This window comes from Crocodylus siamensis, chromosome 5 (genome assembly GCF_052110815.1).
Source record: "Crocodylus siamensis isolate JL-2025a chromosome 5, ASM5211081v1, whole genome shotgun sequence".
Lineage (NCBI taxonomy): Eukaryota > Metazoa > Chordata > Crocodylia > Crocodylidae > Crocodylus > Crocodylus siamensis.
The window spans coordinates 162,421,250-162,445,243 of NC_143399.1; the positions used below are offsets into that span (position 1 = coordinate 162,421,250).

General features: G+C 40.2%; 1 protein-coding gene across 1 annotated transcript in view; it reads left to right on the top strand.

Moving 5' to 3' along the window:
* The window catches only part of THSD7A (thrombospondin type 1 domain containing 7A), a 528,740-nt gene that overhangs the window by 351,100 nt on the left and 153,646 nt on the right, over positions 1-23,994 (top strand). The window contains exons 9-10 of the mRNA XM_090046913.1: positions 4,545-4,700; positions 11,983-12,186. Coding sequence (XP_089903039.1) covers positions 4,545-4,700; positions 11,983-12,186 — 360 coding nt within the window. The remainder of the gene's footprint in view (positions 1-4,544; positions 4,701-11,982; positions 12,187-23,994) is intronic.

Genomic DNA, 23,994 nt, shown 5'->3' on the forward strand with positions numbered 1-23,994 from the left:
AACAATCTCTAAAGGTGATTTCTTTGCTGTTTTGAAATTGTGCAACAAATGGCCACAGAAAAATGAGGAACTGAATTTACTTTTGCTTGAAGCAGACAAGAGCAAATTGTCCTTATCAGATTGGCAAAATTGCCTCAGAAAATGCAATGAATCACTTCATCTTCCGTACCCTTCAGGCTGTGACCCTTTCTTGGCCACTTTGGTAGCTGTGATTACCCAGCAGAGGAGAAGACATTACAGATTTTTCCATGAATATAGCAAGAGAAGTGAAATTAAAAATCATTAGAAAAATACAAAGTGTGGCTTCTCTTCAGATCCTCCTGCTCCTAGGTTGCTGCCTTGTTGTATGAAGTTCTCCAGCAGTCTGTATAACCAGGCTGGAACTCTGGAATGGCTGCTTCTTGTTACTACCTGGAAGGATAGATAATTATTTTCCAGGTAATTGCTGCTGGTAACACAGCAGCAATTTTTTTCACTTAGCCCAGTGAAATAGGAATCCATAAAAACTCAGGTCCTCACGTTTGATTCCTTTTCCTGCTTTTGGGGCAGAAGGCAAGTTCTAGATGTTTTAAAGCAAAGTAAGAAAAAGTTGTACAGCAACAGAATGCAATAGCAGGGGAAGATTACATCTTTCATTTTTAGATTTTCTCGACTGAATCTGGAAGCCATTCCAAATCTGAAGCTAACTTTTTGTGTTAGCAGATGGGGGAAAAGCTTATTATCAAAATACACCTCAAATTTGAGCAAAATAACTAAGTATTAAATTGATGTCTGCAACATTAAGTAGTTTGTAACCTGTTCTCAACACAGCTGCCATAAAACAAAGGCACTATTCTCATCCCCAAAGCAAAACCACAGGAAAAAAGTCTGAAAAACCAGCAATGAGCAGGAAAAAAAACCTCTTTAAATATGAATTTTTGAACTCAGCAGCTTTCTCTCTCAAATCATGTTGAGCCAAACAATAAAAGGCAGATGCTGAGCTCATTTACACTGTGGTAAAGCTGGAGAAAATCAATTGAGATTTATGGGAGTGAGATACTAAGAGGAGATCCAGACTAGGGATAAGTTTTCTTGTTTTCCAATCAGCTAAAAGGTATAATTCTGAATAATCTAGTATGACACACAATTCAGATAACCTGGCAAAGAACTGTTCTCTCCTACCATTGCATTATTTTAGTTAAGTAGTTTGAGAGCGAAAGGATTGAGCTGGTAACAGACACAGATGTTTTTAAGAACTTTAGACTGTGTATTACACTTAGGGATAATAAGATACTTTAAAATGTTGTTGTAATATGAGAGAATTATTTGTACTATGTATGTAGCCCATATACGTTTTGCTTTTGAAGCCTTATATATGAATATTGGAAGTGGCAGATATTGTCTATAAGTAAGTAGACTTGTATGAAAAAATGTTCTTGATATTATTAATAGATGAGAAACTAAAGTCTTTAGTGTGGGTTAGAGTATGTCTGGTTGTAACCCACCTACCTTAGTCTGCTTTATGATGACTTTTGCAGATGCTCAGGAACATTTTCTTCATTCCCAAATGCAATAGTAGTGCATGATAGGTCAAAGTACCAATGAAGAGGAATAGTAATATAATGGACTGGGATCTATTGCATGGTCTTATGGATGAGTGTAACAGTTGATGCTTTGTCATTATGCACCTTTAAACAATGGGAAGATTTCTTTAGAGTGTTTCTTTTGCTCCTGCTGGGACTCTAAGGCCCCTGAAGCAGGTTTGCATCTCAAAGGCACAAATGAATACTCGCTATATTTACTCAAACACAAGACAAGGTTTTACACCCAGTCAGCATGGGGAAAACCCTCTCATTTTATGCATACAAAGACACTACAGTAAATATGCTGTCTAGTTTTGAACTGCTGCTAAAGGCTTTTGTATTCAGTAATAAAAACCAACCAATGGAAACCAGTTCAGCAATGGAAGTCTATTAAATACAACCAACACTGAGCATGACTGTGAAGTACATGGCCCATTTTGGACAAACATGCTGATAGGAACTCTGTGTGTGTGTGTGTGTGTGTCTGTTAAAAAAACCATGAAGGTATTCCTTCTGCAGAGAACTGCCACCAGACTGGCACCAGGAGGGCAGAGCTAACCCTGGCACCTTTTTCTTGGTGCTAGAGTTACTACATTTGAGATGTTGATGAGTTAGTACAACCCATCTGGATAAAGTATACGGCAGGGCCCATTGAGTAGTCCCTTTCAGTGCTGACTCTTTTTCAAGTTATGGTGGGCCACTACATTGTATAACTTTTGACTTCCTCTTCAAGCTGACCTGTGGCTTTCCTCCCATTTCCAATTATTCCCATTTCTTCACCAGCCTTGAAAGTCTGTCAAACATCATCAGACTGGGCCCCAGATGGTTCACCCAGAACCCCTCTCTCATCCCCTCTCTGTCTACCACATATGATTAGTGCGGCCCAGCACTCCATGCTGTGAAGGTAGATCATGTTGTCCTATGCCTCATCTGCATATGATGAAGCTTCCAGGAGTTATGACAAGAGCACCCAGTTCCAGTCTTGAGTGGGAGGATAATTAGGACATAGATCTTTTATGGGGGGGTATCTGGAGTACACAAACATGTTGAGTAGTGCTGAGCTGTGGGGTCACCAGGGCTTGAAACACTGTTGACTCTGCTGGTGCCCAGCCCAATGAACTATATGGTAAATCCTGAAAGGCCAGAGTCAAGGACATGCAAGCAAATGCAACACGCATACACAGGAATAAGTGATTCTATTTCTTTAACCATTTCATTCAACTTATTTCCCAAACTCCATTTTTATTACTCTGTCACTGACTCTTAAGAGAGTTGTTCTGTCGCTCTTTTTCCCTCAAAGTTCTTCTCTATTCCAAAAATATTTGTGATCAGTGAGATTATTTGCAGCGTAAACTCCCTGGTAGCTATTAAAATAGTCATATGATGGTTACTTATCCATGATCCCAATAATCACACATCCTGCCATGCCAAATGTACATGGCAGGACATGAAATTATGGGGATCATGGACAGATCCCAATCGTACAACTACTGGCAGACTGGCTGGGCTGCTGGGCTAAGCGGTTTAAATTTCCTAGAAGGGGAAGGGGGATCCCTTGGTTCCACCCACCATGAACTTTTAATCACTCACACCTAACTGCCCGTGCTGGGAGTGCAGGACCAGAGCAGCCCTGGGCCCAACTGGAGACACAGGGTTACCCTGGGGCCCAAGGCTAACAACCAGGTGATTGTTGGCATCAGGCTCCTGACAGCCCTGGAGTGTGGTCATGCCACATGTTTAGTTTAAAGTTCCACAGCTTGCAAGTGTGAAGTTATAGCATTTTCCAGAGGCATAAATAGGAATTTAGCACCTTGGGAACTGAGTGAGATGTGGGATTGAGTGAGTTTTACCTTCCCATGCACAGCCTGCTTAAACTGCTTCTACAGTGTGGGTGTTGATGCCATGGCACAGGCTCCCCAGGCGCCGCCATTCTTGTACCCATCTAAATTAGCACCCTTCCTATATCCCCCCCCCCCCCCAGGTACACTACTCGAATTTTAACTGGGAACATACACCCTCCCTTTTTTTCTCTTAAACAATTGAACAGAGAAACAGCAAGCTGATACAGGTGATTGATATTTTACTATATTTTGATTGGTTTCGTGTATTTTGCAAGTAACCAAATTATGTTTAAAGATGTGGTAAAAAGGATTATAATCTCTCTTATATTAAAGTAAGTCATTTTTTTTGGTGGCGTAAGCATACATCTTACTTGTTAAGGAGTATGCCCAATTACACATAAGTCCTGGGATGACAAAATTTAGGACATGGAGCATAGGAATGTCTCCTGGTAGGAGAAGCAGAGTGATTTTGCTCTGGAATGGGCTTTGCCTGGTCCTCAGATAGCAGAGGTACATGCCTGTAAAAATACCTTTAATGTAGTCTGGTTTCAAATTACTGAAGGTAATATATTAAAGTAATTATATCTGTGGATTAAAATTACATAGCTATACATGTAATGTATAAATTGTGCGACTGCCAATGCACAGCTTTTATAGGGGATGTTGTTTTCAGTGCCTGGAAGGACTTTACAGTTTTAGGAAAACAAAGACTCTACTGTCTGTCATTAGTACATTTCAGTGGCACCATTTTGATTTGCAATTTGAAAGTGTTACATTTTCAAATGCCTAGTTAGGAAAGCTCTCACTGTATACAGCAAATAGAAATTTACATTTCTGTTAGTTCAATTTTTTCAATCATGATGCTTTCGCTAAGACAGTAGGATATTGATTTACATGGAGGACTATGTGAAGACTCACTGTAGTAAGATAATCTATTAATTAAATTAAAGGTTTCCTCTAGGTCCTAGAGGATACAATGATATTTGTTGTTCACTAGATTGTTTAAAGTGGTAGTTGTACTAGCACTTAATCAGATTAAAATGATGTGACAGATTCTCTGACTAACCAGAGTGGATGTCAACATACAGCAAGCAGAGCTTTATGCAATTATAAGAAATATTTTTGCCTTGATCTTATACAGCATCCAGACCAGTGGATCGGAAACTATGTACAGGAGCTGTACCCAGCACCACCCAGTTGTGTCATATTCCTTGCCCAATAGAATGTGAGGTGTCCGCTTGGTCAGCCTGGGGACCATGTACTCACGAAAGCTGTGATGACCAACAAGCCAAAAAGGGTATGTACATATTTTAAAATTCTTTCTTAAAAAACTTTCAGTTTCATCATTATTTACTTAGGCTTACACAGTAATAGAAAAAATATCCAAGACACTAAAAAATTTAGTTTATGCAAGCATATTCTTGCTTGTACCAACAAAAATGCATCCAGAACATCAGAAAATAACAATTCCAAAATCTACCGTAAGTATGATCCTTCAGGTATTTTCCTTCCTCCCTGAAAGCTTGTGGAAAAGATAGGTTTTTAAATGAGCTCTTTAGATCCATGAATAAGAACTTATCCTCAAATTCTGGATTTGGGGTTGCCTCTCAGATTGAAAGGAATCCAGCTTGAGTATTTTTCTAGTTCATAGGTATGGCAGTATCTGAGCTGGGTAGGACTCAAGCCACTCAGGTTTTTATAGCTTAATCCCACCTTAAAATTCATGAGGAACATTAGGCAGCCAGTCCAGTACTTGGAGGGCTGGAATCATTTGCCTGTGGTGAGATGCATTGCGTAATTAGCATTTTAATGCCTTCTACAAGTTTGTCTCTTAGTACGTGGCAGTAGGAACAGCTCATGGAGATCGAATTACAAGTACCCTGTTCCAAAGGCATGAATCATGGTAGTGAGGTCCAAACAAATAAACAACTGAAGTTTACCCGTAGTTGTGAGAATCGGCCCTAGTCCCTACTGCAGCATGAGCACAGATCATCAGCTGTGGATTCAGCAGAATCACCTTGGTTGCTAAGTCTTGTAATGAATGGTAGGCACACATGATTATTTAATAAGGCAGCAATAAGGTGCCTTATATTTCTGTATTACCAGCATCACATTACTCTCTGCGATGGTAGTACAAGTTTTCTACTGCTGCCTTCTGGCCCATATGATTCAATTTTGATTGATTTTAGAGGTTAAAGAGTAAGTCAGTTTCTGTGTCCATTCACACCTTGGCCTCTCTTCTGAGGATAGTGACAAGGTTGCCTATTATCATTACCAAGGTTGCAGCTGTGTAATTAATTAATTTTTTTCTATACCGCTCAAAGAGTTGCAAGGTGTTTGTGGGTGGGGGCATGTTTGTGTGACTTACCTGGGTACCTGCCCACTAGAAATATGTTGTAGTACATCAATTTATTTTATACATTTTTAAAAAACTTGAAGATAGATCTCAGGAAACCCTTCTATGTGTTTTAATACATATGGTAAAAGTTTCGGCACGGAAGCAAATTTTATCAGTGGTAAGGTTACCGAAGGCAGGCCAAGTTCTTAGTTCTTTGTATAAGCAGAATGATTCCAACACTTGTGCGTTGTGTCTATGTGAGAAGCTGACTGCGCAGCCATTTAGTACTTGTATATGAAGATGACATTGGTGCTACTGTGCAGGCATTCATCAAAAGGTATTTTGTCAGTGCTACTGCAGAGTCACTCAAGTTACTGCATGTTCATTTAGAACTTGTATACCCGAGTAACTGCACAGTAGTGCCAACAAATGCCTTTTTTGTAGTGCTATTCCACAGTGTCAAAGAAAAATCTTTGGTTTCAGATGCCGGTGGCAAAAAGGTCAAAAGGCATATTTTGACATATTTTGTCATTATAGTTCCATATCCAAACCCCTCCCCCACCCCCAGCTTGAATGTAAAACACATGAGCAGTCTATCTCGCATGAAACCTAAGAACACACAAAGTCTGTTCACAGTCATGATTGGCAGTCCTATAATTATTCAAGCCTGGCGTGTTGTAATAGGCTACCCGGTAAACTATAACTTTGGAAAGATTTCCGCCTTCTGCAGAGACCTCCATGCACGCCCAGGAGACATAGTCAGCGATTTGGCCAGTCGCTGACCTTTCCCCACCTACGGCAAAAGTTTTCAGGTGTATCTGTTCTGCCAGCTCTTTCATTCTTGCCAAGAGCTCACGAAAATCTTCAGATCAAAGTTACCTGTATGCTTTGCTTAAAATCTGTACCACACAGTTTGTAATCTGTGCAGTGAAAACATCTGCCTGCTGAACTGAATAGCTCAACTTCTCTTTCTACACCGCGCAACCACAACTTTCTCCCTACGCTGCAATCTCCTGTAGTGTATGAAAAAATAAACTTTCTGTATAACCAAGACGCGTTAAACTTCCTGACTCCTCCCGCTCACCCACCTGCCTGATTACCTACCCCACCTGCGTCCAGCCAGTCGTGCTGACCCAGGCTCGCAGGTCAAGGGTACACTGGTCCTCGGACACAACACGCAGTAGCCTAATACTACTGCACAGTAGTATTGCATCCTGGTTTTTGCCATGCAGCATTACTACACAGTAGTGCAATCAGCATCTCATGTAGACACGGCCTTGGTGAACTATACCCTTTGGATTTTAAAACTTTAGCAGTACACATGATAGCTCTGCTTTTTCCTCCCCAGCACATATCTTGGTGGTGTACAATGTATTAAAATTATATCTGTGTCAGTGTAGCTATAGCTTGGGTTTTTTTAGACATCTGGAGATAGTGTGATCTGAGTTGCAGTCTAGTCCATATCTCCTATTTATTGTTTTGCTTAGCTATGTTGTAAGTGTGGGTTTTACTTTTGGGACTTAGAGAGTGGCAATGCATTTCTTCATTGCTATTCTGAATCTGTTCTTTTTCTGTTGTGTGTCATTTTTTTTGAAAGCCCTGATAGAACAAAATAGGATGAGATTGTATCAAACTATATGTGAAAGATGTTGTATGAGTTTTTAACTCTGTAAGCATTTACTCCACAGGCAGGTTAAAGAAAAGTTGATGTGTGCATGTGTGATGATTTGTTTTTTCATATCCTTTCCATTAGATATTGAGGTTGGCTGAGTTTAGCTGGTAATATGTAGGAAAATTATCTCAGTGGTGAAGGGGTGGTGCAGTGTGTGTCCTGGAAAGTAGGTGCTTAGAAGTCATCTTCTTTGGTGCTGGTAAACTCAGCTTCCTATTTTTATTGAAAGGCATTAACAATTTCATTGCCATTAGGGATGCCCTGGGAGTGGCATTTCATTCCGTTGACCTGTTTAATTTTCCACCCCATAAATATTTATCTTGCAGTTTTGGAATGACATGGCTTGCTGTATTTATATCCAGTTGTTTCTGACAAAGATAACAGTGAAATATGGGAGTCTGAACTTCTGATCTTAGGAGGCTGCATGGCTGGGTAAATTTTACAATCTGAAATGCAGGAAAAAGTCTATTAAAGTTCTGTTATCCTTCTCCAGCTTTGGTTCCACGGGAAAATTTTGCTCATTTGTAGCCTTGCAATTTGCTCCCATATATGACTTTTGCCTCTTGAAGTGATTTGTATTAGGTGAATAGCTGACTCATGGACACAGTTCTGTGTATCATAAATAGGTACACCAGTGAAGGTCTCTCTCATATATGCATAGTCACTATCTCATTGTGATATATAACAATTACTTAACTGGTAGATTAAGGAGAGGCAGCAGTGTGCACTGTAGTGTTTTTATTGCTTATCAATATTTAAAGGAAACTTTCCACTTACTGTTTCCCTCTAATTGTGACTAATTCTGGCTGATAATTTAGAGAAACTGCTGCATTCATAAGTCAAGAGGAACTCAAATATCACCAATGTGTTCCTGTAAAGTAACCTGAATCTTCCATGTAAAAACACATTTCTGCTCTTATATACCCATAAATTTGATGCAGAATTCTTTTCTCTCCCGCATGCTTTTGCAAGGTAACTGAAAGCAAAGGCACCTTGAAAGTGAGACCACAAAATTCCAGAATTTATGGGTTATGTGAAGATGTTCACCACACCTGATCTCTGATCATGTGTCTTGCTTTAAGCCACATGATTGTAAATCAGGAGTGATTGATGCTCATATTTGCTGGTGCCATGGGCCACACTGGAAGCTTGATCTAAATAACCTGACATAGGGGTAGGTATGGGCAGGATCAGAAGTGGAGTAATGGCTCTGCAGGGGTGGGGCCAGTAGGTCTTTGGTGGGGTTTCTGTAGGGAAGTTATCTATCTGGGAATGGGGTGGCTAAAAATAGACTAGTCAGGGTCAGAGGGGTAGGAAGAGCACAGCCCCAGAGCTGGGATGAGCTGCTGGGTTTCCTAGCCCCAGGACTGCTCTCTGAATGTGTGCAGTTGTTCAGTAGATCAGACTTAACCCATTCCCAGTCTAACTTAGTTTACCACCTCAGGTGAGCTAACTTGGATCAGGCCAGCCATTTTTTTGCTTTATTCAGTGTCCCTGAACATCTGTAGAGTTTAGCACTTAAGGCCTTGTTACATGTTACGCTGTGAGCTAGCTTAGTGCTAGCTTGTGGTCATACCTTCAACTTGAGGGGCACATCTGTGTGGAGTGGCCACAGCTCAATGGAACAGGAACTGGGATATGTGGATCATGAACATAGGCGATGTGTAGGGAGTGCACAGGGGTGCATGTCCACCCCTTGAGAGTGCTGGTGCCCCCCATGAGAGTGAGTGCTCTCAGCTTAGGTGACAGGCAGGGGGGGCAGGTGGAGCGCTGGTGCCCCCTCCCCTGCCACAGATACCACCACAGCTGCCTGCAGACTGTCCCCGCTTGCCCAGCCCTCACTGCCAACACTTGCATTGCTGCCTTCAGGCAGTCACCATGCGCCCCCCCAGCCTCAGGAGGCATGCATTGCATATGATCATGAAATAATCCTTCCCTGGAGTGGCATAACTTTGTTCCTCATAATAAGTGCTTTAAGACACTTGAAGGTGTTAACATGTGAACAATCCAGAGGTTAAAGCTCCAGGAACCACCCAAAGTTAACATGTCACAAGGCCCTTAGATCAACCATACTCTAGTTACATCAGTCAAAATGTAATATCTTCACGTACCCTATATCGTGAGCATATTGTTCACCAGTACTCTCTTGCTTATTGGTTTATTTACAAAGCACTTTAGAAAACACCTTGATACACATGCAGCTTAGATTGAAACATTTCTATATTTATTGTCATATTAATCTGTGGAAAGGAGAAATGGTACCCCAAATGGTATCCTTTTCTTTTTTTGTTGCTTCTTTTTTCCTCCTCTTCCCTTTCTCCCAACCCCCTGTCTTCAATTCATATTTTCCTCTTGCCTATTTACAGTCTGCATTCCCTTTTTCTTCTCCCTTTCTAATCATACACATGATTTTGGGCAGCCTGTTCCTTCTTTTTTATCCTTACATTCATTCATTCTCATCATTTCTCCCTCCTATCTCATGTATCATCTTTCCTTCCTGTATTTCCCTCATCGCTACCCTTCTCCAGTCTCTGCTTCATTCTTCTCCTGCCGCACTGTTTCTTCTTCGCTTCTTTCTTCTTCTTTCAGTTTTCATGTCAGTGCTGCTTCCTCCTCTGGCATCTCTTACTACTTTTATGGAATGTACTCTTACATCAAAACTGATGCAGTTTCTGTGTGATTCAGAGAAGCCATACCTCTATCTTTAAAGTATTAAGGGCACTCTTGGAAGTAGAAACTGATTGCTCTACATATTTCAGTAATAGGCTTTCTGTAGTTTCTGGTTCACATGCTGACTCTCAGTTGCCTCCGGGGTTGTAATAGTTGCAATCATAGCAACTTTGTACCAGATCAGACGTTTTCTGTGACAGATTCTTTCAGACACAGATTTTATAGAATTGTGCTCAAATAATCCCAGAAAAAAAAGATTAACTGAAATATATTATTTATAAATTATTTTTAAAAATAATGATACATTAAAAAAAAAACCTCCTTATTGAACCTAAAGTGTTCTGTGTGGAATTGACATTAATACATAATTAGTTTTGAAAACTCATCGGTATATTTCATGTTGTGAAAACTGGAATAAATATCCCATGCTCCTTATAATATCTTTATGATATTATCCTGCTTGAATGCATAGAGGTAAATAAAAGGAGGGTGTAAGACAGAAACCAATAAAAAAAAGAAACAGTGGCAAGGATATGCTCAGATAAGGTATAAAAGAAATCCTTTGCAAGCCAATAGGAAATCTGTTAAGTGGGGCGATCCTACCTGCTTGGATCATATTAGTCTGGTGAGGTATAGTCTTCCTAGATCAAGCATCCAGGCCAAACCTGAAAGATACCATCTAGAAATCAAAGTGTTGGGAAAGAGGGTTATTAATATACTGGGGTGATGCCCACACTGATCAAGACAGAGAGACCATGCTGCAGGTGGGGTCATCACTTCCCAGTCAAAGATAGGTGCTAGCTGTGCATTTTAAAAACACTTCCAAAGAAAATTATAGGTGTGTGTATGGGGGGGTGGGGTGTATAGGAAAATTAAAAGGTAGTATGTACATAGGACTCTTTGTTTATGAAGCCAGTTGCTGTGTCCCTGGGTGAAGGAATAAGAAATTGTTTGGTTTAAATAAACTGGTTCTGATGTGCTAATCAGCAGGGTTTGCAAGATTCTAGAGTAGTGATTCCCAAAGATTATATCACAAGAGCAGTAGAAAGATACTTTATCTGTATCAGATCTGGCCCACAGAGCCACGTGATCCAGCCCACAGGGCTCCTCATGGAAGTTTGACAGTGGGGGGGCAGTGATGACAATTAACACTGTCACCACTCGCCTACCATCAAATTTCCAAGCCCCATACAGTGGAATCAGGTCCTGGGCATGCTAGCCCCATGCAGCGGGATTGGGACTGGGCTCCAATTGGGCAGACCTGGGCATGGGATTGAGCCTATAAACTGGTACTGCCCTGTGGACCGACCCAATACCGCTTATCTGGCATGCAGGGCAAAAAGGTTGGGCACCACTGCATTAGTCTAACATATATAACATTTGAGGTGTAAGAGTAAAGTGTGCCACCATTTTTAAGCCAGAAAAGAGTGCACCCCAAGTGTCAAAAAATGAGGCAACATGGTTTTAGAGAATTTCCTGGTACCAATCTTAGTGGTCCTGTTGCTTTAACATGGTTGAGAAATTCAGTCTAAAAAAAATCTTGGACCATAGAGTTCAGGCCACAGTAAGATGCAGGAAGCAATGGAAGTTATCCAAAGGACAGAAAGAGGTAAGGCATGGCTTGACCAGTAATCATGATGCATGCCAAGCTTTTCATTGTTCTGTATTTCTTGCAATTGGAAACATCTACTGCCTATGCAGTGTAAGCATTCAATTCCCTGCACTACTTTACACAGTAGTGACATCACTGGGTGTTACAGCAGAAACACAAAACCCTTTGTAGGAGAAATGGTTGGTGGTAGATAAAAAGCAGAACAAAACAAATGACCCAGCCCTCACTTTTCACTTTGCCTTTCACACAGAATTATTTCTGACTTCTATCTTCTACCGGCACTTTAGGTTTTAAACTCAGGAAACGACGCATCACAAATGAACCTACAGGAGGGACTGGAAACTGCCCTCATCTTCTTGAAGCTATCCCATGTGAGGAGCCTTCTTGCTATGATTGGCGAATAGTGGAATTAGAAAAATGTATACCAGATAATGAGAAGCATTGTGGACCTGGCACGCAAGTTCCAGTGGTTGTCTGTATCAACAGTGATGGTAAGATGGCTATTCAACAAATGTGTGGCTTCACTTGCTCACTTTTCGGAGGCTAAAATTCAAAGTAAGGTGGTAATGTATTTTGTTCTTTTCATTTGGGTTTCAAAGCCAGCCAGTTAAAATTATCATGTGCTATTGTATATGCCAGCTGGAGTAGAAATTCTGCTATATGCAGCAGTGAACTCTTTTCTCCCACACACTTTCAGGTGAAGGCTTGTGAGCAGCCTCTGCAGGAAGGGGAAGCTGTGAAGACACAGTAAATAAAAAAAAAAAAAAAAAGAATCAGAATTCATAGAAAAGGAAAAAAGGCCCTTATGTAACTTCCCTGATGTAATTCCAATGCCAGTTTGGCCCACTGAATCCAATTCTAAATAAATATTAAAGGGTGAGCCAAGTAAATGCCTTACATATCTGGGAGCTACACAATCTCTTAGTATTAAAAAGCTAAGTGTGATGTGTGCTATGAAGTTGGTTTGACAGCCTGTGACATGCATCAGCCTGCCTCACTTTGTTTGTCCTTCTAGCTGTAATAAATTAAAGTGGGCAAGTAGAATACCACTATTTTCAATTACGGTTCATATATGGGAAAAAATCATTATATATAGCGTAAAATCTTAACTACTCACTTTGAAAGCTACACTCTTAAAATATATTTATTGACATGAGGCTCTAGTTTCAATGTCGGGAGAATCATTATTATTTTTTTGTGATATTGTAACCTATATTGAGCTGCATATAAATTAAAAATAATCATACTGACTACAGTGTAGCAGAGACAAGAGACCTGTAAGTACCTCATATCATATTAACCAAGAGGTCACCCGGTGACTGTTTAGAAGCTGTGCCAAATGTTGTTTTGTAATTACAGTGGGCAGAGGGAATTGGAGTTGATTACTTGTGCAGACTCTGTATCTAGGCTTGAGCTGTGGCTCTAGATTTTGTTTCGTAATTGAGTTTAGGGCTCAACTGGGAAAATGAAGAATTAGAGTGTAAGCTTTATTTTTGTGTACAGAGCAAAGAGAATTATGTGTCCACTGGCCCTGACACTTCCTACACCCCATAATGAGATTAATAGTATAACATGACATGAAAACATGACTCGCATGTTATATTCTTCATAAAGCAAGTTTTCTTCACACAAGATACAGCTGTTCTGCTCCTTTTGGTAGGAAAACTGAAACTATTTTAGAGGCTTTTTATGCATAAAATTATTTTTCTGATGAAATTGGTCTTTCAGAGACGAATTTTTTTTGTTAAACATTTTTTATGGGGGTTTTTTTTACTTTTCAAAAAATTTATCATAGACTAAAATATAGCTGCTTTTCATTTTATTTATTATTTTGGTTTTATTGATGTTTTACTTGCATTGTTTGAAAGGGTTGAGTTTGAACACACTAACTCGGAATCAGCTTAGTATGTTGGTAATGGTATGATATTTCCTGTTCACTGACATGGGTAAGAATAACTATAATACAGCTGGGAATATGCAATCAAGTCATTTAACCTTGCCCTGTGTCTTGCAGAGATGGCAATATTTTTCCATTAAGTTCTGACTCAAAGAGACTCCTTCCATTGCCTTGAATAGGCTTTGGAATGGGTCCCATGTGACAGAGCTAAGCCAGATTTGAAGTGGAAGGGCTGAGTTCATGTTTCTCTTTTCCCTGTAATATTGATTCTGTTTCTTCTGTCTGAACCTTTCTGAATTGTTACTGTACACCCCTGTAGCTTACTGCTGTGACCACATGCAGAAGCCTAACTATTTTGGCACCCTGGGCAAAGCAGAGTGGGGAGGGAGGATGTTGTGTAAAACAAGGGCGGGAGAGGAGGAGAGTGGGTTGTGAGCAAGTTTTACCCCATCCAGAGACAGAGACTCAAAGATCCCGGGTGCTGTTGCTAGGCACGGGATTACCAACCCAGCAAGGGTGCAGGGCTCCTACCATGGCTGGCTCAGGCAGCTGCTACAACTCCAGCAATACAGACTCCACATACAGGGGCTTAATCAGTCCCCACCTTTTTGGGCTTCCTAGAGGCTACCAGTCTGGTGCCTCCTGTGAATCTCAGCCATTCCTAGTTATGCTACTGACCATGTCCATTTTACCAGCAAGCATGTTGGTATTTGATAATGGGTGGGAAAATGAACACAGTTCAACATAAGGGAAATGCTGTTTGATCATTGTTGTAGTAGTATGGGGTCCAAAGTTATATTACACAATGAGATGTAATTTCAGTACCTCAAAAGGAAGAGCAAAAAGAGTAGGAGAGAAAAGCTTCTTTGATGCCACTTGGCTGTCTAATGCCCTTAGGTGTCAGTAATGAAATGAAAGAAAACTTTGTGAAAGCATGTTGTTACCACATGATGATGTAATGGGCCATGGATTCAGACCCAGCAAATGTACACATTGAAGCTTAGTATAGTTCTCAAAATTAGCAGCCTGGAATGTGAGTCATCCACATTCAGTCTTGTTGGAGCACAAACAGCATTTTTGTCAGCAGTTATAGCTCTACAGAAAAGGAGTAGTGGCTGCTTATCCTTACAGAATTATGACTATCACAGAGATCATCATGAACACTGTCATGCACACATCAGGAAAAGTAGGAGCTTACATGGAGATTGCTTGACTTGCTGTTTCCATCTTTGATTTGCAGTTAATACCACCCTTGTATTAGAAATTGGCTAAGATGTCATAATGTAACAAAATAAATGTAAATCTATTTGCATAACTACAGTCTTTCATCTCACAGAAGCTATATTGAATTCAAATGCTTCTTATTGAATATTTGTACTAGAATAGGTTACATGGTATTTTCCCACCACAATCTTCTAAAACTGTTTGAACCTGTCAGTTCATTTAATTATGTGCATTTCTTCTGAAATGTATGACTACAGTAAAGCACCATGAAGTAATGAATGAATCTTTCAAATGTCATTTCCTGTAATGCTTTTGTAGCCCAGTCTTACAGGCTGCTGTTAAGGTTGAGGTGGGTCCCTCCCTGCAGCTACTCCTCTAGCCCAGCAATATATGTCTTGCTTGATCTGCAGGTGGCATCTCTACTCCCTTTCTTGCAGCTAAAGACGAATTCAGAATAATGCTGGAAATAATCAGATGTAGCAAGAACAGAAAGAGAAGGGCGATTCCCCAGACATAGATTTTCAAAAACAGTTGTCTAAGCAGTCCAAAAACAGCTTCTATTTTAGCAGCTCTCTAGTTTACACCATCCCCCCAGCTTCTGCTCAAACCCTAGCCTAGGCAGTGCTCCATCCACCTGCATCCCAGGACCCCCCTCTACAGGACTGTCTAAGAAACTGCCAATACCCCTCCTGAAAACAGATACTTCCTAAAAAGCCACAGGCTTCCCACCATAGAGAGGTCATGTGCAGCTCACCTGTTTTAGTCTCGGGTATGTCTTCTAGTACCCAGCTTCACCTAACTATTTTGTATCATCTGGATACCCCAGCTGCTATATTTTGTATATCTCCATCTACTAAGAATTTCTTAGGCAGAATCCACTGCCTATCCAGAGAGGTTTTGGGCAATATACAGTTTATGGCCTGGGCACAAAACTTGAGCACTCTGAGGTGAGTTGCATCATGTTTTACATTAATAAAAGTTACACCAGTATATGGAGCAAACAGATGGACAGTTCTCTTAGGGTAACTGCTTTAGGTTGTAGCCCAGTCTTACAGGCTGCTGTTAAGGTTGAGGTGGGTCCCTCCCTGCAGCTACTCCTCTAGCCCAGCAATATATGTCTTGCTTGATCTGCAGGTGGCATCTCTATACTATTACAGCACCTTGGTGGCAGGAGAGCTAGTAGTAATTGTTAGCACAAGGCACAAGATACAAGACACTTACAGTAGTGGAGTTTTAGTTCTGAGTTTTCCCAGGGTTATAGTAAGTTAAAGTAATCTAGGGCTATATATCATGGTCATCATATATCATGTTCTGTTCCTTTAATACATTGGTAAAGTAGGGTAGGTGACATCAGTGTGAATAATATTAATTATAATAACAACAACAACAATGTTGATGATAATAATAATAATTCATAGCTCAATTTAAATACCAGACAGTGAGCTTCATGTCATTTGGGTTACGTGTAGAGGAAGGAAACGATACTAGCAAAAACATTGAATCTTAAATTAGCATAAAAATTCAAAAGTTGAACTAAACTAAATAGATCAAAACCTTTCCTTCAAATATCCGTCTCTTCTGAAAAGACTTCTATTTAATTTAGTGCAAATTAAATAGCCAAACTTAAGTCAACCTCTAAAAATATAAAATCAGTCAAAGATGCGTAAGTATGTTTATATGTCTCTGTATTTTTGTATGCTTCAGTGTTACATAGTGAAAGAAGCTGATGATTTTAGATTGAAAATAAGTGCCATACTATAGCTACATTAGATTAACATACACCAAGAGACGTGGTTAGCCATGTTAGTCTAAAGTCAGCCAGAAGGCAGGATAGAAATGCACCTTTATAGACTAAATAAGATATATATAGAGAGAAAGCACAAGCTTTCTTGAACCCAGGTTCATCAGATGCTGTGAAAGGATAGCATAGAGCAGAGTATTAAGTGGAATGGGAAATTAGAATACAATATGGTAGAAAGCAGAGCGGAAGGAGGAGGGAACAAGGAGAGTGATGTTGGAGGCATATAAGTAAAGGACGCCTAAGAACAAAGGGGTCACAAAAACTAATCCAGGTAATGGATAATCTGTAGTTTCCTGTAGACCATACTTAGCACAGTCCAGTTTGTAGATGAGTTCTTGTTTGGTAATTTCCCATTCAAACTGGGTTTTAAATTTTTTCAGCCTGAGAACATCAATTCTGAGGTCAGCAATGGAGGGTCCATGGAGGTTAAAGTGTTCTGCCACAGGCTAGCATGTCTATCTTTAACATAAACCAAACCATAAAACAAATCAATATTTTCTCTTTCTGTTGGTACTTGCACCACTAAATATTTTTGTAGTATAATTAGCCAGGGGATCGTGTTTCAACATGCGGTCTCTTATTTTACAATTAAAATCGAATAACAGTGTTTGTGGGATTGTTGCATATAATTAGAATGAGGTTGTCTATTCAGTTTGTTGGAAAGATAAGAGTCATTACAGCCTTTGAGACAATACAAGGCAATAGATTATCCTCCAGTTTTACTGGAGGCTTGTGATTGTCATTCTTTTTCCACTGTGGATTGCAGAAATCAGAATTTTCATTCAGGCTGAAAAATCTGACAGTCAGTTTCCCAGATTGTCATTGTGTAGATAACAATGAACTTTGATGTATTTTATTATAAAAATGGAACTTCAGCCCTTTTCTGTGACAAGGAACCCTTTTAGAATATTTATCTACTTATTCTAAGGCAGGGCTTCTTTTAACAGAACTGCTTCAGAAAAAAACAAGGAGTTTTTTCAAGCAGGACAACTAAAATTGGATCCAGGATGATCTCATTTGTGGTTTTGATATTGTTGTCCTTGCTAGAGGTTGACAATGATTGACAAAAAGTTTTTCATGTAGATTAACTTTAGAGAACAAAAGGGTGACTTCCAATGTTAAGCTTACATGCAGAGTTTAAATTAGATTTTTAAATGCTTTTTCCTCTTTTCAAATATATGTTTAATTGTAAAGTTTTTGGTTGTAGCCATGTTGGTCTAAAGACAGAGGCAGGCAAAGTTCTTTGATTAGATGGGGGATCTTTTATTAGACCAACTGAGCAGTTGGAAAAAAGTTCTTAGCAAGCTTTTGGGGGCAGTCACCCTTCATCAGGCATAGGGAGTCTCTGCTGATCTGGTCAGTAGAGGCTGGGCATACCAGCAGAGACTCCTAAGCCTGATGAAGGGTGACTCCCCCAAAAGCTTGCTAAGAACTTTTTTCCAACTACTCAGTTAGTCTAATAAAAGATCTCACATCTAACCAAAGGACCTTGCCTGTTTAATTGTAAGTAGATTTGGCACAGTTAAGAGATGGTCATTCGACGGGAACGTAAAGTGAATTGCTGTGCATTTATCCATAGATGAGGCACAGCATGGATACCAAAGTCTTCTTTTTCAAAAATATTTCCTTATTCCTTAGAAGCTGAGCCTCTGGTAGGACAATGACCAATGGGGTTTCAATACTCAAACTGCTACCTGTAGTGTAAACTCTTGTTTCAATACAACACAACCAGTTTTGCCACTGTATCCTGTCTTGCATGCGTACATCAATGGTGGCACCAATGCTGAAAAATGGCTGCTAAATGGTAGTTCATTCATTGGGTGCATTCAGTTCTTTGTGCTTCAGTTGGAACTTCCAGCCTGAGTACCACTTTTGGCCCTATTTTTAGGAATTCATTTCACACAGGTCAGTATCAGATAAAGCTGTTATAGAACCAAGTCATACTCGTGATTTCAAGTGAAAAGCACAGCATCCTTCTTAATGTATCCATTGATTTGTGTACCACTGCACTTTACTGGATGAAATACTCTTCAGTTTTTAAGGGTAAATTCTCCATGGACCTTGTGCACATTCACTAATAATTGGGTTACAGTCTCCCCAAGGGGAACAAGAAAAAGGGAAGGACCTCTGATTGGTTTCTGCAACATAACCAACAGAACCAGCAAAGAGAGAACTGAGACGACAATCTGACTACAGATGCATGACATGCAGGTTGCGGGCTGCATGCAGCCCACCAGGACAACAGTGGCCCACTGTAAATCGTCATTAAACCACTTTATTAAACAATAAAAACATTGAAAAGGAGTTTCCTTCTTGCAAAGGTCCTGAGAGCCTACAACTGAGTAGAGCAGATTCCACCAGGGATAGCACTCCTTGGAAAGTATGCCTTGCAAATGCCCCTCATTAAATTTTGAGTTACGACTGCTGCCTGTGCCTGTTAACTCCCTCTGTTGATTGAAGTAAATGAACTGTTTTGTAAGTTGGCTTGGTAGAAACTTGTGTTATATAAATGAGGGCATGATTTTTTTATTCTTTGTGTATTTAGTTGACACAAGAGTTATGAGCTCAATGTGATACTGGCCTGTGTGAAACAAATTCCTAAAACATAGGGACCTGCTACAGAGTACAGAACCAAAAGTGGCACTCAGGCTGGAAGTTCCAACTGAAAGTCAAAGAATTGAATGCATCCAATGAATGAAGTATCAATTAAATAAATATGCTGCAATGTAGTTAATTGTGGCCACATTTTCAAATCATGAGCCATCTGCATAATATCAAGAAAAAAATATTATGGACCATGAGGTACCTGACTGTTCTGAATATTTACACTTATTTTCTTGTTTCTGTAGCCCCAAAGTATTTTAAGTAATTATTATCTGGACATTCTAGTTGTTATTGATACTGTTGAACTAAGCCTTCTTGGATGATAAGATAAGAGGCCCAAGGGAGGTAGTTAATTATGTTTGTCTGAAGCCAGGCAGAAGGCAGTGCAGATTTGCACCTTATAGACTAAGTAAATCAAAGATGTAAAGTACGAGCTTTCAGGAGCCCAGGCTCACTTCATCAGGTGCTGTGAAATGATTTGTACATATCAGTTTATCAAATAGAAAGAGGGTTTTGCATACAAAAGACAAGAAAAGTGGGGAAGGGGAGAGAGAGCAGTGCTGGGAGAAGCAAACATAATAAACCCATAGGGACAAATGGGTCACAAAAGCTAATCCAGGTAGTGGGATAAATACTTAATTTATGGGATGAGATGGGTAATGGGATAAGTACTTATGGGATGGGTAATGGGATAAGTACTTACCATACTGAACACAGTCCAGCCTATGGATGATTTCTTGTTCTGTAGTTTCACATTCAAGTTTATTTGTAAAGGTTTGTTGTCTAAGATCACCTACTGTGAGGTCCACAATGGGATGTCCAGGGAGGTTAAAGGGTTCTGCCACCAGTTTGTGCAACTTGCTGGAATTGATGTCAGATTGGTGTTCATTGAGTCTTACATGTAGGGATCTTCCCATCTGTCCCATGCAGACAGCAGCGGGGCACCGTAAGCAGGTAATGGCATATATAACACTGGTAGAGGTGCGACTAAATGAACCTCAGATGTTAGAATCTATGCTATTTGGTCCAGTGATGGTGTAGTCTGTATTGATGAGGGGGCATAGCTTGCATCTGGGTCTCTTGCAAGGCCTGGTGCCTGAGATCAGGAGTTAGATAGCCTGTTGTGTTAGAGACAATGTTTGAGGTTTAGGGGGTATCTGTAAGCTGGGACTGGTTTGTTCCCATGCTGAAGGTCATTATGATGTGTCCATGGTGTTTTAGCAGGAGTAGGTGACTGCCAGAGAGATTCTTTTTCAGTGTTAGTATTGTAACTAGTTGCAGCAAGGTCTGAGTCTAGCTTTGTTGATCTGAGTGACTATAGTTTTGTGATTGTATTGTAATTGCAGGAATCCCCAATCCAGATAGTTAAGGTGTACATTGTGGTTAGTGGGATCAGAGTAGATCAATTGTAGCATAGACCTTGGTTGTAGAGCTTGGCGTGCTTAAGATTAAAACTGTGGAGGCATGAAGGTAGCTGTAGCAGTTGGTAGGTTTCCGATACAATGTGGTGATTATGTAGCCATTACAAACCTTTGCTGTGGTATCTAGGAAATGGATTTGCTGGCTGGAATATTCCAGAGTTAGTCTGATGGAGGGGTGAAACTTTTTAAAGTCCAGGTGAAATTTCTTGTGAGAGTCTTTCACAAGTGTCCATATGATGAAGATGTCATCTGTGTTCCTTAGGTGTATCAGGGGGATGAGAGGGCAGCTGTGGAGGAAATGGACCTCAAGTTCTGTCATAAATATATTGCATTATTGCTGGAATGGGGAGAAAGGAGCATATATGTGCTCTGGCTGTGCCATTTGTTTGTAGGTATAGGGATCCCCCAAATCTAAAATAGTTGTGTGAGGACCAAGCAGGATAGTTTGGAAATAGAAGCAGTGTCCTCATCAGGGATAATGTTCTCTTTGGCTTCTCCTCATAGGGGATGTTGGTATACAGAGATGTGACATCCATAATGGGTAATATGGTGTTTGCTGGAAGCTTTTCAAAGGAGCCCAGTTTCTTTAAGAAATCTGTGGTGTTTTTTAAATAGTTGTCAGCTCCAGTGGCGTGGGAATTCTTACATTTTCACTTGAGAGAGCTTTATGACTGACTTCTTCATTTGGTCTGAATCTGTAGCCTGTGGCTTTGTCACTTCCAGTCAATTTCCTTTTAAAGTTATTGTCACAAAACCTCCCGGAGCCCCATGTTTCTCCTCACTGTGTTGCTTCTTGCCTCAAGGCAGGGAGATTGACCTGAGATAAGCCCCTGTCCCAGCAGCAACATTTCTCTGCTCTTACACTAGACTGTGTAGCTGAAGCGAGGAATCTCTGCCATCCCCAAGTGGTCACCACTTTTGGATTATGAAAGAAGAAATTATAGGTCCCCCTCTCCATGAAGAGGGTCAGCCTGGATATCACCTGCTCAAAAGTCACTCATTCCACAGGCAACCAGTAAGGAGACATACAATAAAATGATTTATTATAAAAACAGAGCAAGCATTAGAAACCAGTAACCATATGTTGACATACTGACAGAGATAAAAGCGTAAATGAACAAAAGAAAATACCAGAACATTGACCTGTTCTTACCCTACACCTTTAATCCAGATATGCAGATGCTAATCAGTGTCAAGGGTCTAAGTGCAGACCCTGACTCTGATCCTGCCTGCTGGGCCTCCTGCATTCCCATCAGCTTGTTTTACCCAGCCTCCTTGGCTGGGGGACTTAGTCAGTACCTTGTACCTGGGCAGACTGAAGACCCAGCCATACTCTGTAGTGCCATAAGTATCTTTGCTAGTCTGGGTATTAAAGTATATCACACTTCATTTCTGTGGGGCTTACATTGTGCCACTAACTTCCTGATCCCCCAAAGGTTCATATTTACTAGGCTATATTTTTGCATCCTGTTTAGACATGCAGATTTGAGTAATTAATCTGATCTGATCTGATCTGCTCTCTATCCTATATGATAGTTTGACCAGGTAGGTATTAGGCTTCTTTTGAAATGTAAATATATCACTGTCTGGTCAGACTCAGGCTTCCAGTACTTCTGAGCACATCTGCTTGGAGGACCAATACACAAACCAAGTCAAATGCTAATTCTCATCCATTGACTCTTTTAAGTATGGACAGTCATGGGCAATTCAAATTAATCAACGCCTTATTGATGGGACCTTAGCTGAAACATAAAGTTGCATCAAGCTTGAGTTTATAGCAAATACTATAACGTATATAGATAGGAGAACAGTAGAGACACAGTTTTGCACAAGCTACAGTTAGACACAAATACTACAACAGCAAACCTAATTTGGGAGCTAAGTCCATGCGTGACACAAGGTGAACTTCCAGAGTAACCTTGTCTTGGGGTACCTCCATGCAATAAATAGTCTTTTTTATGGTCTAGTAGCATCATAACATCACTGGAGCTGCTTTTGCTGGGAATTAACATTATAATGGTTGCACTTAAAATATTTCTACAGATTTGAAAATTGTTGCCTTCTGTATAATTAGGGCTTGATCCAAATCTCCCAAGTTAATAGATATCCCACTGATATTGGTGTGTTTTGGTTCAGTGCCATAATAGTCAGGCAGCATAGATTGAGGAAACTATTTGTATCTGATTTTGTTTATTCTAATATTTAAAAAGAAAATAACAGAAGAAATATGTTTTTTAGGCAGATTTATAGCTTAATTTTAAATGTTGTCGTGAACCAGATTCAGAGTTCAGTTAGACTGAATTATTGGGCTTGTTCTTTAAGTGAGCCCCCATCAGAAACTGGCCAAGTGCCTACAGGCAATACAAAAACATACGATCTAATGACAGTTTCCTTCAGCAAATCACCTAATACTTACAGGAATTGAAGTTATGTATCCATTAGTCATCATTTCTAAGATTAATTCCCTAGGTAATGTTATTATGGGATTGATTAGAAATGGTCTCCTGGTTAACAGCTTTGTCTGACCATCATGCTGCCTTTAATACAAATAGAGAATATTTCAGAAGCATTCTTTGGGTTCGTTCTTTACAGTAAAACATACTGGATTGATGTTTATAATCAAATCCTTTCCCACATGGAATTATTGAATATCTTTCAGGGACATTTGGTGTAAGTAAGGATTTGTTATGGAAATCATTGAGGAGAAAAAGTAGTACTTTAAAAAGATTTAAAGTTGATACCCAATCACAGTGTCATAGTGCTAGATTGCTAGGGCATTTGCAGTTAAGCAGAGGCAGCGGGTGGGATTTACCATATGCAGTGGCTTTCATATCAGGTTTGTAATGGTTCTTTAAAATAGTTCAATAGACTTTGCTCTTTTAAGGTACAGGGTTATAGCACTGATAGGGGAAAGTTTAATCTTTTGATGTGTATTAAGCAAGTTAAAGACTTCTTTAACATGAAGACAAGCCAGCTTATGAAAATGAGCCAGCAATGTATGAACCTGAGCCGGCAGTGTAACAAGGCCACCAACAAAGCCAATCGCACCTTGTCATGTATTAGCAGATGCATGACCAACAGATCAAGGGAGGTGATGCTCCCCGTCTATGTGGCATTGGTTAGGATGCAGTTGGAGTACTGTGTCCAATTTTGGGCGCCGCACTTCAAGAGGGACACCAAGAATCTGGAGAGGGTTCAGAGAAGGGCCACTTGCATGCTTAGTGGCCTCCGTGAAAGACCCTACAAAAGGAGGTTGAGAGATCTGGATCTCTTCAACCTTTACAAGAGTTGGCTGAGGGGAGACCTTGTAGCTGCCTACAAGTTCATCAAGGGAAGACAACAGGGAATTGGT